Here is a 16,685-nt window from a genome sequence, read left to right as displayed (position 1 = left end):
TTTTTGGTTATGATTATGACTTGGACTAATATTACAAGTACTATGTATCTGACTTAGTAAATAATTTAGGATGTAATTTGAATGTAAATTATACTTTACTTAATTAGTACATGTACAGGTATCCCCTTTGTCCTAAGATGTTTAGACCAGACAAATACAAGGTTATTTATAAAGTTTAGTGAAATCTCTATTGATTTGACACACAAAAATTGGCAAATAGCATTTAAAATTAAAATTTTCTCAGTAGAATTCTAACTTTAATTCTAGTATAATTCTGAGTATAATTTTACTAAACAGGAATGGATAACTTATTAAATACTTATTAATTTCAGAGACACAGAAAGAGCTATGTAACCTTATATAGCAATTTATAAATCCACTGTGTTTATATTGTTAGATAATCCATGTTATTTGAAAAATTAAGCATTTTGAAGTTTTCGTTCTGTGTTTTTCTGTCTTTTAAAAGTACAAGACTAAAAAAAAGACGTACTGGAAAAGTCTTCATTTCAAACTTTTAGTGAATTTTGTAAAAGTACGATGATGCCTAATGAAAGACTATAAGGACAAAAGACATAAAAGGTAGGACCTAATACAACAGTAGACTTCTTCCTTCAAAGATTTTCAAAAACTTCAAGAACAGAATTTCACAGACTGATATTCAAGCTCAGTTGGAAACAAGGTCTATCGGGCTTTTAAGTTGTCTAATGTTGAAAATCTCAAGTTGACTCTCTAGTTAAAAAAAAAAAAAAAAAAGTCCTGGAGAAGGGAAAGGAAAATTTTTGTTCTGGAAATGTGTTCTTCTCTGATGTAAATAGAAATCCATCTTCCAAAAGAAGAAGTAGATGTGAGTTGCCCTAACTTAGTCTTTTGGAAAACAGACAAGAAGATTATGAATTTACTAAAATACTTTTGTTTTTCCTAAGTATTAGTTTATAAACCCTGAGATACCTTTTTTGTCTATGAAAATATTCCAAACCCCAAGATATTCACAAAACTTCACTCAAAACACTGAAATACATTTTTGGAAAAGAAGAATATAGAGAATCTCAATTTTTAAAAATTTATGTAAGAGGTCTAGTAATTAGTTGGTGCTTTCATTTCAGATCATTTATTGACTTTCTTTTTTTTTTATAGCTTTTCTGTTTGGAAAGATACAAACATTCAAATATTAAAAATATGCCACAGTATGTGTTATTAATGAAACTTTAAAATCCCAAAGTGTAAGTAATAAATTTCCTACAAGTATACCGATCAAATCAGTTTTAATATTCTGTAACAGAAGTGAAATAAAATTTTAGAATTCATACTGTAAACTTCAGAGGAAGTAGAACACCAAACACTATTCTAAAGAGCACATTTTTATATTAGCAACAATAATGCTGCTAGTTGTTTCAATTTTCTGTAAATAACATGGTAAAGATGATAATTAGCATAACACATATATTATTGAGTCCTTACTATGGCTGCTATTTTATTATATGTATTAACTCATAGCAACTCTGTAAGGTAAGTCTTAAATTTATTCTCCTTAATATATAAGGAAACAAGCAAAGAGAAGTAGAACTTCAGTGCAAATGAAACCTAATGTCATGGTTTCTTTGCTGTTATTTTAATAATGTCTCTGCATGTGGTAACTGATTTACTGACTAATACAAGTGAATATTAGGCCTTTAGTATGATTTGCAAGACCACACAGACTAAATGCCTGAATTCATTGTCAGCTCTTTTCAAAGTTAATTTGCTTCATGGGGGGACCAGATATCTCTTAAAAAGGCATTTCTTATTCTTATTATAGGCACTTCTTATGGTAACCACGTAACTCCCTTTGACAAAAAAGTAACATTATCTTTAAAATTCTTTTCTTTCAAGAAAAATCTTCCATCTCAACCGAAGAAATGTTAGTCTAAAATAATCTTATGAATGAGTTTGCTTTGTTATATAATTTCTCATTCAGATTTAGAACTCAAATAAGGATTGGTACTAATAAGGATTGATATACTATTAAGACAAGACACTAAAAATGTGGAAACAACTAAATATCCATTGACAGATGAATGGATAAAAAATGTGGCATATATGTACAACAAAATACCATACAGCTTTAAAAATGAAAAAAATTCTGCAACCCTTTGATTCAATATGGAACAGTATGGATGATCCTTAAGGGCATTATGCTAAGTGAAATAAGCCAGTCACAGAAAGACACATACCGCATGGTTCCACTTATATACAGTATCTAAACTAGTCATATTCATAGAATCAGAGTGGAGCGGTGGATACCAGGGGATTGGGCTAGAGAGAAACAGGAAATACCCAAACAACAGCATAAAGTTTCGGTCAAGCAAGATGAGTAAGTTCTAAAGCTCTGCTGTACAACACTGTACATCTATAGTAAATGATAAAGTATTATAGACTTAAAATTTGAAAAGGAAGATCTCATGTTAAGTGTTCCTACTAAGATAAAATAAATAATTTAAAAAAGAGATGATAAAAAAGGATATACCCACAAGAAGTCTTGAATTTATTTGATACTTAAGTTCTTTCACAATTGCAATCCCTGTATGCATATAAATGTACCTGTAATTCCTTTGCTGAATGATTACTTTTGAATAATATTATTTAAAATAAACTCTTTGTGGGTACATATGGAAATAGGAGTTTTTTGAGCACATAATACTCCTTGAAAAGTCAATTGACTCTTTGGCTCAGAATTTACTCTTTAGAAGGTTAGACATCTATCAGGAATTTGAGTGAAAATGCTTTTAAAAACACTCTGTGGTAAACTGTACAAAGATTTAATCCCACATAAAATGTTTCTGTGAATGGTTAATTTATCTGGAAAGACAGCAAGTTTTTACTCTGGTGACAAATTCTCCTTTGTTGAAACCTAATTGTAGCCATCAGGAGGTGGGGATTTTCTTTGTATCATACCATATTTGACTTCAAGTTAAGAGCATTGGATGGCTGGGCATGGTGGCTCATGCCTGTATTCCCTGCAGTTTGGGAGGCTGAGGTGGGTGGATCACTTGAGGTCAGGAGTTCAAGACCAGCCTGGACAACATGGTGAAACCCCATCTCTACTAAAAATAAAAAATAAAAAAATTAGCTGGGCATGGTGGCAGCTGCCTGTGATTTCAGCTACTCAGGAGGCTGGGGCAGAAGAATTGCTTGAATCTGGGAGGCAGAGGTTGCAGTGAGCGGAGACTGCGCCACTACACTCCAGCCTGGGTGACAGAGCAAGGCTGTGTCTCAAAAAAAAAAAAAAAAGTATAGGACTAAAGTAGTGTCATGAGCTTTTAGTTCACTTCTTGAACTGCCAAATGCAGGATAATATCTTATCGTACGTTTTCTATTTATTTTGCCATTTTGACCACCAATTAAGTTTAGCTATGTGTCAAATTACCTCATACACACAGTTTATGTTTGTTTTGTTACATTATGTAATGCAATATATGTTTGCAATATATTATATATTTACACACAAATACTTAAATATATTTATATAATATATAACATACACTAAGCATATAAAGAAAACATCCTAAAACACTGCATGTGAAAAATTTTATTATATATTTTATTTTATATATATATTTATTACAGAGAATATTACAATAAACATCTAATTTTAAAGAGTTTCTTATTTTGTGTATTGCTTAGAGGACTGAAGATTTGTTGAAAAGACAACAAATCAAGTTAGATCCATTATCTTCAGCTACTGCTCAGAATAACATTAATAAAACCACATTGTATGAAAATGTTATTTGTTTCAAAGCTTTAATATGCATTCTAAACTCTTACAAGCATATTCTGAGTTTTGGTTTTGAAGTGGCACTATGGCAGAAGAGCCTGAATTTGCTAATTGTAATTATGTCCATTGGAACTACAGTGTAAATACAGTCAGAAAGCTTAAAGGATGCATATACATGTCTATAAATAATATAAGAAATTAACAAATGTATGGCAAAAGATTCTAAAAATGTAGAACTGTCTATTATCTTTGTGAGTAAAGCTAAACTGGAAATGCTATAGGTTATTTCTAGGAGTCTACCAAGAAATTATTCACTGTTGCTTTTTGCTGACAGATGGGATTTATGTTTATAGACATAACTATCAGAATATATAATTATATCAGAAAATATCCTCAGATGAAGATTCGTAAGTTAGATGACGGAGGACATTTTAAATATTTTACAATTTCATGGTATTGTATGGAAGTCACTGACTGAGTTTACTGAAGTACAAATTAAAACTCTTCAGGAGATACTTACCCTTTTCTGTTCTTTTATATACTCTATCAATTCATCTCTTGTTCTTTTCACTGCCTCTTCCACAGCCTTTTCACTTCGTTTCTGCTCTTCTATTATTGCTGCCTTAACAGTTTCCTGTTTGTGGGAGAAGGCAAAACAGTCAGGGAGGTAAGCACTATGACATATTTGTGTCCATTTTGTATAAACTAAAAATCCTCTTCAGCGGGCTTCAGCTCATTCTATTCAAAGTGTACCTTTACACAGGAATAAGAACTTACAAAATCTTTTGGGATCTTTTAGAGATTTCACAGAACTCCCTTTCCCAAACTGAGTGAAAGGGAAAGGAATGGAATATGCCATTTATTGCAGGGAGTGCCTGACAGACTCCAATGGCTTCCTTACCAACCTTTCATTTGATGTTTACATGATTCATTGCCTTCCTGTATTTTGCACTATCCACATAAGACTTCCAACTTGTGTTTATTCTTCCAAGAACACTCTAATGCTCTAGCTGTTTTATTCACGTTTAATATTGCCATCATACAATAATCAAGTGTGGTCTGAGTGGTAAGATTTACAGCTAGTTTGGTCCTCTTGCCAGGTTAAGATGCTGTGAGCTGGACACCATAAGTAAGAGGTAAAAATTCCACCCAGTGTGCTAATATTTGAAATGAGAGATCCAGGGAGGGAAATGGTACTCTCCGTTTATTGAAATAGTAATCAGGTACTGAAGAGATTTCAGAATTGCAAATACAGAAAGAAAGCTAAAATTCCGTAAAACTACAACACTTCTCAGGAAGTCATGATATTTTCTGCTATAATAGTGTATCATGAAATGGAATGAATGCCACGAAGCAAAATTTTTTCATTCCCATCTATAGGTACCAACCTTTTTTACTGGACATCAAGGCAATCAATTGGAAAATGGCTTGAGTTTCTCAGAATATTTGCTTCAGTTTTGATTCTTGGAGGTTCTGCTCTTTGTGGAGTGTATGTATGACTTAGCTTAGTTTTCCCCAATTAATTTTAGATATTTATATGTAACTCAGAAAATATAAAATAATATAAAGGACTCTGTATTTGAAATCTATTTACTGTAAAAAATGGAGATGTGGAAATATATAAACACAAAGCAAGACACACATATATATACACTTGGATATAAAGAAGATGGGATAAACTGTACATACTATTTCCTAAACTCTAGCATTTTTTATTTAGAATATATCTTGGACATTTTCTTAAGACATTACATATTCTTCTATGAATATGATTTATATCATATTATAGGGCTACATAATAATTTACTTTACCAATTTTTAATCATGGGTATTTTGGTCATTTTAAATAAAATACAGCAGTGACAAACATCCACATATGTATCTTTGTGCTACACTGCAGTTACTTACTTTGAACCAATTCAAAAAGTGGAATCATTTTTGGCCAAAGGATTTAAACTCAATATATCTTTTGACATTTTGTACAAATTTCTTCTTATAAGCAGCTCATAAGAATGGCTATTTTCTTGCATCCTTGATAACATTTATTTTCATAGGTTTTTACAATCTTTGCCTACTTGGGGAGAATGATATCGAATTTTATCCCGTACTTTTAAAAGATTAGGTGAGTTGAGCATTTAATTTATAAAAATATTGGCAATACACACGTTTTCTCTTGTCATTTGCTTGATCTTATCGTCTACCACTTTAATATTGGTATACTTATTTTTTTTATTCCCTTCCTTATAAAATTAACTGAAAATTCTGAAACTCTTTGATAAATTTCACTATTTTATTTTCAGTCACTGAGTACATTAAATGCTGGTTCCATTGATAGAGTACAAAGTTGTTTCCATAATTATTTCAAAAGATTAAAGTTGAAAAACTATAGCAATTTATAAAAGAAACACATGAGAATAAAACTATTTAGCATCTGCTATTATAATTCTTATTGACTTCACACTTGCAAATTTAGAATTTGAAGTTATTCAAATTTAGAAAGATAAAAATATTACATACTAAGCTCTCTGAAATAAAACACCTTAATAATTCTGTAGTGAAGAATATGAATATTCACATTATATGAGTAAATTAAAGGTATTAATAGCTTCACATTAGTTCAAGTCAGGTTTTGCTAACAGGTGAGTTATAAAAATCTTTAGTTTTCAGGGCTTTTGAAATTTTACAACTGCAGATAAAAAACTGTCATAAGAAGCATATTAGTAAATCTGACCAGGCCTGTATGATCAAAAGCAAAAAGCATCAATTTAAATAAATGGGCTATAACCAGAAAAACATGAAGAGTTAGTGAAAGTTATTCAGTTAACACTTTTGAGGGAGCTGAGTGTTTATATTATTAATACCTTCTCAGTTGAAATTTTTGAGGCTCTACAATTTCTTGTTTTTGAGCTGGCAAAGGACAATTTACAGTACAAAATTTCCCTTGGTTCTATCCTCCCCAGTTGGGAGTTAAGTGACAGTCAAGGTTGTGAAGCTCATCCTGAAAAACTGCTCATCTATAAATTATTCCTTTGAATGTTATACAAAAGTAAAGTTTAAGCCTTCCACTTTCTAATCAGGCCCAATTCTGAATTAGTTAGAACTGATTAATACATTTTGTTTGCGTGTATGCAAGTGGTATGTGAATATCTGCCTGCATGTTTTGTTTGTTCCATAAATTAAATATATCATTCCTGGGAGTCATGAGAAGTAATCTAAAATAAAACATAGCTTGCAAGGAATAAACAGTTGCCACCAATAAGTACATTCAAATAGGAAATTCTGAAAAGTATTTTCCAAAATATTTTGGTGATAACACCACCACTGCACATGGTATATTCTTTAAGGAAGGGTTTCTCAACCTTGGAACTACTGACAATCCTTTGCTGTGAGGGAGTATCCTGAGTGTAAGCAGCATACCTAGTATCTACCCACTAGATGGCTTCCAGCTGAGAAACACTATCCTAAGGTGAATAGTTTGGAATGAAAGGTACTCAATTGCATATATGTTATGCTGTATTTGTGAAAATATATCAGTCATACTTCTTGTCATATTGGAATATTTTTATCTAAAAATATAAGCAGAAACATCCTATCCAAATGATAATCTAACTAGTGTTTAAATGTGGAGAAAGTTCCATATACTATTTTTTAAAAATAAATGACTGGAATTAGTTTTTATACTGTTATGATTAAGTAGGTCATGTTGAAAGTCATTCAGGGCTAAAAGCTTATATGATACTTTATACGAGATGTTATAATTTCTCTTTACTGCTTAAAAGTATAGTTATGCTTCAGTATCCATTGAATCTACCATACATTTCAGAAATCACAGGATCATGAACTAGTAAAATGTCTGTGGTTGTCTGCCCTTTATCAGGGCAATTTTGTTAAGGATTGTAAACATAGCTCAATTACAGAAAACAAGTATCACCAACTAACTGAATTCTGGTCTGTGGGTTGTAAACCATAGTACTATGTGGTTGTGTAATTTTCTGGAGAAATTGTGTGTTTTACTTATTTTTTGTTCCTATACAAAATATATGCATATTATCTAATTATGTATTATTTCAAAAGTTACATGTGGTTGTAGAAATGCACCTTAGAAAATGAGTGATAAACTAGAGATGCAAAGATGAGATATCACATGTTATACTGGGTTCTAGTTTGTGGTTGGTAGCAAACTCTGTTCATACATTCATTTGTCAAATATGTCCTAAATACCTATTTTGTATAAAAAATAGTCCCAAAAACTGAAGCTACATTTGTCTATCTCTTGATAAGTTTCTAATTTACCTGTGAAAATAAAATATAAATGCACAGAAACTGAAATAACAGTATGCTAAAAGAGATCTTAAAGGACATTGTGGTTAATGAGTGGTGGTAATACTGTTTGAGTTATAAGGAAGGAGATATCACAATGTCTACAACGGTCAGAGAAAACCTTAAAAATATAGGTGAGCTCTGACTTGAGGTTTAATAGGTGTTTCGTGTGTGTAAAGAAGATGAAGACCGAGGGATCCATATAAGTAGCTCATACTGAATGTTATTTAGGAATAATAGCTTATATGACATTCGGTACAACAGTACAAAAATAGAACCTGAGTGTATGTTTGAGGCTTCTGGCTACAAATGAAGGCTCTCTTGGGAAAAGTGGAAAGAAAGGAAGGCTGGGACCACGTATGGGGACCCTGAAGGCTTACAGCTGATGTCAGCAACCCAAGATGTAAAGAGCTACCAATAACAGCATATAGATTGGTTGCTCTTCTTGCCACTTGTATAGTCTTTACATAAGTCAGCAAACAAACATAGTCTTTATTAATCTCATACATAGTCATCCTTGCCTCACCCCCAATGACATACCAAAAGGAAACAGGCGAGCTCATTAGCACAACATCTTCAAAAGTTGCTAACCCTTAAACATTGGTCTAAACAAAGAAAAGAATAGACACATTTTCATTTCCTTCCTATATGGGCAAAGTATTACTCATACAGTATCATCCTATGTCCACAGCCAACAACTCTGATCTAGGGTATATATGTCAGAAATTTGTATCTGTGTTTGTAATCCCAATGTACAAATAGAACAGTTTCATTTAAAATTAGGAGAAAGTCTTCTAGATTGTCCAAAATTCCATTCTTACTAAGAAAAACTAATATTTGGTAGTATGGGTAGAGTGATTTGGGGGTAATAAACTATAATCCTTGTATTGGATGCAGTTTTTTTAACCAAATACTAGGAAAATAAGTGACATTTTAGTGTCTGTAACAAGCAACCCCCAAAATGAAACAAGCATGTATAATCAGAAATGTAATTTTCTAGTAACCATAATGTCTCCATTCAGAGGTATTACTAAATAGATATCTTAGCCCATTTTCTGCTGCTGTAACATATCACAAACTGGGTAATTTATACAGAAAATTGATCCATGGTTTGCCTCATGGTTATGGAGCCTGAGAAGTCCAAGACCAAGGGCCATGTCTGGTAAGAGCTTTCTTACTGCATCATAACATGGCAGAATACATTACATGATAAAACAGGGTAAAAGAGGGCAAGAGCACTCAAGACAGAGGGAAAATGGGGGCCAAAATGTGGTATTACATGATATTATACAATGAACTTTTTTCCTGCAACACACATAGTTTTAAAGTTGTTCTCTATTGTTCTCAACCAAGGCCAAAGTTAATTTACTAGGAAGGAGCTGCAAGCCCATCTGTAAACTGTATCAATAAATCTCACAATCTTAATCCTCTAAAAATTTAATAGATATACAGTACCATGTAGCTTAAAAGTATAATATAAATCACAGTAAGAAAGGCTACCAAAATATTTTCATGAATACTATAACAGCTACTTATGAAGGGATTAAAATACTTCTTTCTCCCTCAGTGTGAGTTCATGTATCCTACATTCTATCCCTGCAAATGTTTTCACATGATCAGCAGCATGATTTTCTCAAAGTGATAATAAGCCTTAAAAAAATGAAGGAAGGCAGTAAGTTAGAGTTGACTTCCAAGTCAGATAAACATGAGTCAATACTTGTATTCTCTCTCTCTCTCTCTTTTTTTTTTTTTTGAGACAGAGTTTTGCTCTTTTTGCCCAGGCTGGAGTGCAATGGCGCGATCTCGGCTCACCGCAACCTCCGCCTCCCGGGTTCAAGCGATTCTTCTGCCTCAGCCTCCCGAGTAGCTGGGATTACAGGCATGTGCCACCACCCTGGCTAATTTTGTATTTTTAGTAGAGATGGGGTTTCTCCATGTTGGTCAGGCTGGTCTTGAACTCCCGACCTCAGGTGATCCACATGCCTCGGCCTCCCAAAGTGCTGGGATTACAAGCGTGAGCCACCACGCCCGGCAATACTTGTATTCTCTTGAATAAAATTTTAACTCTCTAATTCCTTAAAATTTGTTTATGTTAATATATGTAAAGAAAAATTTTAACATACAAAATAAGATAAATAAAATACCATGCACAGCACATCATGTGCCCCTCAGTTAAGAGTAGAATATTTTCGATAATGGTGAAGTCCCTGTGTAACCATCCCTATGAATTTCATCCTTAACAGTTTCCCATTTCCCAAAAGAAGCCACTTAACCTCTTTTTTCCCCCTGTTTCATGTTCTCTCAATATCTCTAACATTCTTATTGCAATTTTACAGTTTCAGGCATTACCTTTGAGTTTTCAGTGTGGAGGATGAGGAATTTGCCTTATTTCTTAGAACCACTCCAAAATCTAACACATAGATATTTTAGTCCCCCTATCTTCCCACTTCAGATAGATTATGGATTTGGGTAAAACTATAGCAAAATATTACTTTTTGCCATGTAACAACAACATTAATCTTTAGTGGCTTAAAATAACAACCATTTATGTAGACCTGGGATCAGCAATCTACTAACAATGAGCCAAATCCGGTCCGTTGCCTGTTTTGGTACAATCCACTAGATTAGAATACTTTTTACACTTTTTAATGTTGAAAAAAAGAGAATATTTCATGACATGATTCTTATCCAATTATACTGCTGTTTGGTGTATTACAAACTATAGTGATGTAGTAATAATTTGGCTGCATTTCAGTGCCACAAATGTTGTCCTAATTTAACAGAATTATCATTTTTAACTTCACTGCATGTCTATCATCCCAAAACAAGAAAAAATGACTTCGTTGCACTTTTAAGGCAGAGTAGAGTGAGATTATTTTGATAATGGATTAGATGTCAAAAAAATGTTTATTATGCAATTAGACCATAACTGTGCTAAAAGAAATAATAAATGTCTATATTACCAGAGTAAACACTCATCACAATATTCTCAACAGGAAAGCAATCATCGAAAAATTACAAAATTTGAAATCCCTCAAGATAACAGATTTCTTACACACGTACACACACACATACATAAACACACACACATGCTTCAACTAAAATTAAATTTCCGAGTGGATCATTTGTTAGTCAAGTCAGAAAAGCCATTTACCAATGATAAGTTTTAAAAATTGTGCTTAATTAAAGCAGCCAGATAAATGCTCTCCTGAGGGGGAAGAAAGGAACTTGTTTGGAGTGAACAGCTTTTTGTGAGAACAGGTGCTTGATGAGATTGAGGTCATCGGTAGCAAAATCAATAGTCAATTAAAAAACAAAGTAAATGATTTTTGAGTAGTTTTCTTGGCTCTTTATGAGTCAGATGATTCACTGAATTATTTATTTCAGGAATCAATGCCAAGTTTGAAGTTATTCAAACTTAGGCTTTATGAATAGTCTACATGGAACAACTATAGGTAGGAAACTTTTCAAAAAAGGTGAGAAACACTAATTTAGTACAACCTGGCTTAGAATCTGCTAAGATGTGTTAACAACTGATGACAGTAAAAATATGTGTGGAATGAAAGAAGGCTTAGTTGAACAAATGTCTAAAACTTGTGAAAAAGTAAATTATTTAAAACTCATAGTTACTCATCAGGAAGTGTTTTGAAGAAAATATCTGAATTTACCATGTATTACTGAACGAGTACTACTAACAGTAAACTTCTTTTGCTTGTGTGGACTAGGCCATTGTCAGTTCTATTAATTTCTGTCTGAAACTGAAGCTCAATATCCTGACTTGCCATCGTATGCAGCAGCCCAATGGCTTAGCAGTAGTAAAGATTTGCTGTGATTGTTTCTGAGCTCAGGGCTTTGACTGAAAATTTTTCTGAATAAGAAGAACCACTCAATCACAATTACCAAATAATGAATAGCTTAAGACATTAGCTTTTGTTTCAAGCTAATGTTTCTTAATGAATTAAATAAAAAATTACAATGCACAATAGCTCTTATCTGCAGCAAGACTTATACTATGGGGTAGTCATCTGAACTATACTCAACACTGTTTGAATCACAAGTAAAGTCAAGCTCCTTTATACACTTCCTATGCATTAACAGCTTAAAAAAAAAAAAAAAAAAAGTAAGGCTTCTATTTCCACACATTTATGAACTCAAACTACAGTTCCAGAAGTTCCAGACATAGATGCAAGTGCAAAGGAAGCTTCTATATTTCCAAATCCATTTATGCATTTGAGAAACTTTCATCTAACTTTCAACTGGAAGTAATTGATCTGCACTGCAATGACATGCTAAAAGGAAAATATTAAGAGAACCTAGAATTCTATAAATGCCTCCCAAGTAATGACTATACCCAATCAAAATTATATATCCATTTATTACTATAAATATTTAGCATACTTGTCTGTGTGAAAAGACATTTTAAAGATTAAATATGTAGAATCTCATTACAGATCAGCATTAACAACCAACTAATGAACATTTGTGACCAATTTTCATGATAGGTATAACTAGCTTTAAATAAGCAAATGTTATTACCCCAAAGAGAATTCTACTCTTTTCATTAGATCTATATTAAAAATTGTAATCCATTATTAATATATTTTTAATTTCAATACAATTTTTTTTCTCATTATATAAGCACCTATATAATATTCTCAATTAAGCCTCTCAGCCCATGAAGCCTTCTATCTTGACCTCTGCAGAACAAGTCTGCCAATCTCTGATTTAGGTCATGATTCTGCAAGGTGGCAATCTGGGATGGGTTCAGCTGTGTGGTTCTTTTTTCTCTTGGCTGGGCTCTTTCATCTATCTGCAATCAGCCGCTCAATCTAATGTAGCTGGCTACTATTAGCATGGCTTCAGATAAGAGTGCTTGTCTATTCCTTCTGTCGTCTCCCATTCTCCAGTAGACTAGTTCAAGATTTTTCACATGGAAGCTGAACAGGGTTTCAAAACAGTGTGAAAGCATGTGAGGCCACTTAAGATATGATCTCAGAAATGAAACAATGGGCTGGGCGTGGTGGCTCATGCCTGTAATCCTAGTACTTTGGGAGGATGAGGCGGGCTGATTACTTGAAGGCAGGAATTCGAGACCAGCCTGGTCAACATGGCAAAACCCCGTCTTTACTAAAAATTCAAAAATTAGCCGGGTATGATGGTAGACGCCTGTAGTCCCAGCTACTCAGGGATGCTGAGGTACGAGAATTGCTTGAACCCAGGGGGTGGAGGTTGCAGTGAGCTGAGATTGCGCCACTGCACTCCAGTCTGGGTGACAGATCAAGACCATCTCACAAAAAAAAAAAAAAAAAAAAAAAAAAAGAAAAGAAAAAAGAAAGAAAACAGTGTCACTTTAGCTATACTGAATTGGCCTGAGTAAATAATTATTATGAGTTAATGCCCAAATTATCTCCTAGTTGTATATATCCTCTCAATATGCTTAAAGATATGAAACATTTGTTTGTCTTCTTGGAGATACAACTCCTTGACCTATCTCCAAACTGGACTGGTTGTTCTCTAGGTCTGTTAAATAAATGTCCATTCTGGGATCTCCCTCAGTCCTATTCTTGTGGGTTCCCTATATATTCCTTGAATTGAATCTCCCAGCTTTCTAGATCCCAATGGATTATTTCTTCTTGGTTTACCCTTTGCTGTGGTAGAGTACGTCCTCCAGGAAATTCCTGAGAAAAACATATGAGATGTAAATGTTTTGATATCTAGTTTATCTGTAAAATGCCTTTATTGTACCTTCACACATAATTGATAGTTTGGTCAAGTGTAGATATTTAGGCTGAAATTTTTTGCAGAATTTCATAGGTTATTGAGAAGCCTATTCTGAATCTTCATAATTTGCAAATTGTTTTTTCCCTCTGAGAGAACTTTTATGTATCTAGGCTCTGTTCCGTTCCTCAAAAATTTCATGATGAACCTAGTTACAGGCCTATCTAGAAATTCATGTCTTACAATCTAGAAATTCATATTCTTTAATTTCAGATTTACTTTCATGAGATAATAACATAGTATTATGACTTCCTGCATTGTGTTGCTTTTTGTTTCTTCAAAATTATGTGAAGAACTTCTTGAACTGATTGTCTAATTTTCTGATCTTTTCATTTCTATTTTTCATTTCTTTGGGTTTTTACACTCTTTTCCCATCCTCTGGTAACCATCCTTCTACTATCTATTTCCATGGGTTCAATTGTTTTGATTTTTAGATCTCACAAATGAGTGAGAATATATAATGTATGTCTTTCTGTGCCTGGTTTGTTTCACTTCACATTAGGAACTTCAGTTCCACTCATGTTGTTGCAAATGACTTAATCTCATTAACAATGATGTAATTCATTTCTATGGCTGAATAGTACTCGTTGTGTGTAAGTACCACATTTTAAAAAATCTATTCATCTGTTGTTGAATACTTAAGCTGCTTCCAAATCTTGGCTATTGTAAACAGTGCTGCAACAAACAGAGGACTGCAAATATTTCATTGATACACTAATTTTCTTTCTTTCAGGTATATATCTAGCAGTGGGATGGCTAGATCGTATGGTAGCTCTATTTTTGTTTTTTGAGGAAGCTCCAAACCCTTCTCGATAGTGGTTGTACTAATTTACGTTCCCATCAACAGTATATGAGGGTTCCCCTTTCTCCACATCCTTGCCAGGCATTTGTTCTTGCATGTCTTCTGGATATAAGCCATTTTAACTGGGGTGAGATTATATCTCATTGCAGTTTTGATCTGCATTTTTCTGATTATCAATGATGCTGAACATCTTTTCATATTTTTTTTTTGCCATTTGTATGTCTTCTTTTGAGAAACGTCTATTCAAATATTTTCTCTATTTTTTAACTGGATTATTAGATTGTTTCCTATAGAGTTGTTTGAAATCCTTATATATTTCGGTTATTAATGTCTTGTCAGATGGGTAGTTTGCAAATATTTACTCTCATTCTGTGCGTTGTCTTTTCATTTTGTTGATTGTTTCCTTTGCCATACAGGAGCTTTTTAACTTGATGTGACCCCATTTGTCCATTTTTGTTTTAGTTGCTTGTGCTTGTAGGGTAATACTCAAGAAATCTTTGCCCAGTACAATGTTTTGGAGAGTTTTCTTAATGTTTTCTTGTAGTGGTTTCATAGTTTGAGGTCTTAGATTTAAGTCTTTAATCCATTTTGACTTCACATGTGCCAAGAGATGGGGGTCTAGTTTCCTTCTTTTGCGTACGGCTATCCAGTTTTCCCTGTACAATTTACTGAAAAGACTGTCTTTTCCTCGGTATATGTTCCTGGCACCTTTGTCAAAAATGAGTTCACTGTGGGTGTGTGGATTTGTTTCTGGGTTCTCTATTCTGTTCCATTGGTCTGCGTGTCTCATTTTGTGCCAGTACCATGCTGCTTTGGTTACTACAGCTACGCAATATAATTTGAAATCAGGTAACGTGAGTTCTCCAGTTTTGTTCTTTTTGCTTTGGATAACTTTGGCTATTCTGAGACTTTTGTGGTTCCATATAAATTACAGGATTTTTTTTTTCTATTTCTGTGAAGAATGTCATTTGTAATTTGATAGAGATTACATTAAATTCACAGATTGCTTTGGGAAATATGGACATTTTAATTTAATCTTCCAATCCATGGACACAGAATATCTTTCCGTTTTTTGGTGTCCACTTCAATTTATTTCATTAGTGTTTTATAGTTTTTATTGTACAGCTCTTTCACTTGTTTGGTTAGGTTAATTCCTAAATATTTAGTTTTATTGGTACCTATTGTAAATGGTATTACTTTCTTGTTTTCTTTTTCAAATTGTTCATTTAGCATATAGAAATGCTACTGACTTTTGTATGTTGATTTTGTATCCTGAAACTTTACTGAATTTTGAAATCAGTTCTAAGTTTTTTCAGTAGAATCTTTAGGATTTTTCCAAATATAAGATAAAATCATCTGAAAAAAAAAAATTGACTTCTCCCTTTCCAGTTGGGATGCCTTTTACTCTTTTTCTTGTTTGACTACTCTAGCCAGGGCTCCCAGTACAATGATGAATAACAGTAATGACAGTGGCATCCCTGTTGTGTTCCAGATGTAAGAATATAGGCTTTCAGTTTTTTCCCATTCAGTATGATATTAGCTGAGGGTCTGTCATATTTTAACTTTTATTATGTTGAAGTATGTTCCTACTATACCCAGTTTTTAAAGGGTTTTTATGATGAAGAAGTGGTGAATTTTATTAAATGCTTTTTCAACATCTATTGAAATGATCAAATGGTTTTTGTCCTCCTTTGGTCAATATTTTGTATCACATTAATTCACTTGAATGTGTCCCAAGGATTAATCTCACTTGGTCATGATGAAAAATTATTTAATATATTGCTGAATTTGGTTTGCTAATATTTTGTTTAGGATTTCTGCATCAATATTTAACAGAGATATTGGCTTGCATTTTTTTTTTTTTTTTTTGGCGTCTTTTGGTAATACTGGCCTCACAGAATGAGTTAGGAAGTATTCCATTCTCTTCTATCAATTGGAATAGTTTGAGAAAGATTGGTATTAGTTCTGATTTAAATGTTTTGTGAAATTCAGCAGTGAAGCCATCAGGTTCCCAGGCTTTTCTTCACTGAGAGA

At 33.1% G+C, this 16,685-nt stretch overlaps 1 protein-coding gene across 11 annotated transcripts in view; it reads right to left on the bottom strand.

Annotated features, from left to right (window-relative positions):
• Positions 1-16,685, bottom strand: part of CCDC91 (coiled-coil domain containing 91) — a 398,587-nt gene that overhangs the window by 86,116 nt on the left and 295,786 nt on the right. For all 11 annotated transcript variants that reach the window (XM_025403285.1, XM_025403279.1, XM_025403278.1 and 8 more), the window contains one exon: positions 4,272-4,385. In XM_025403285.1, the coding sequence (XP_025259070.1) occupies positions 4,272-4,385 (114 nt within the window). The remainder of the gene's footprint in view (positions 1-4,271; positions 4,386-16,685) is intronic.

Source organism: Theropithecus gelada, chromosome 11 (genome assembly GCF_003255815.1).
Source record: "Theropithecus gelada isolate Dixy chromosome 11, Tgel_1.0, whole genome shotgun sequence".
NCBI lineage: Eukaryota > Metazoa > Chordata > Mammalia > Primates > Cercopithecidae > Theropithecus > Theropithecus gelada.
Note: the sequence above shows the minus strand (reverse complement) of the source record. Positions and strands in the feature narration are given on the sequence as shown.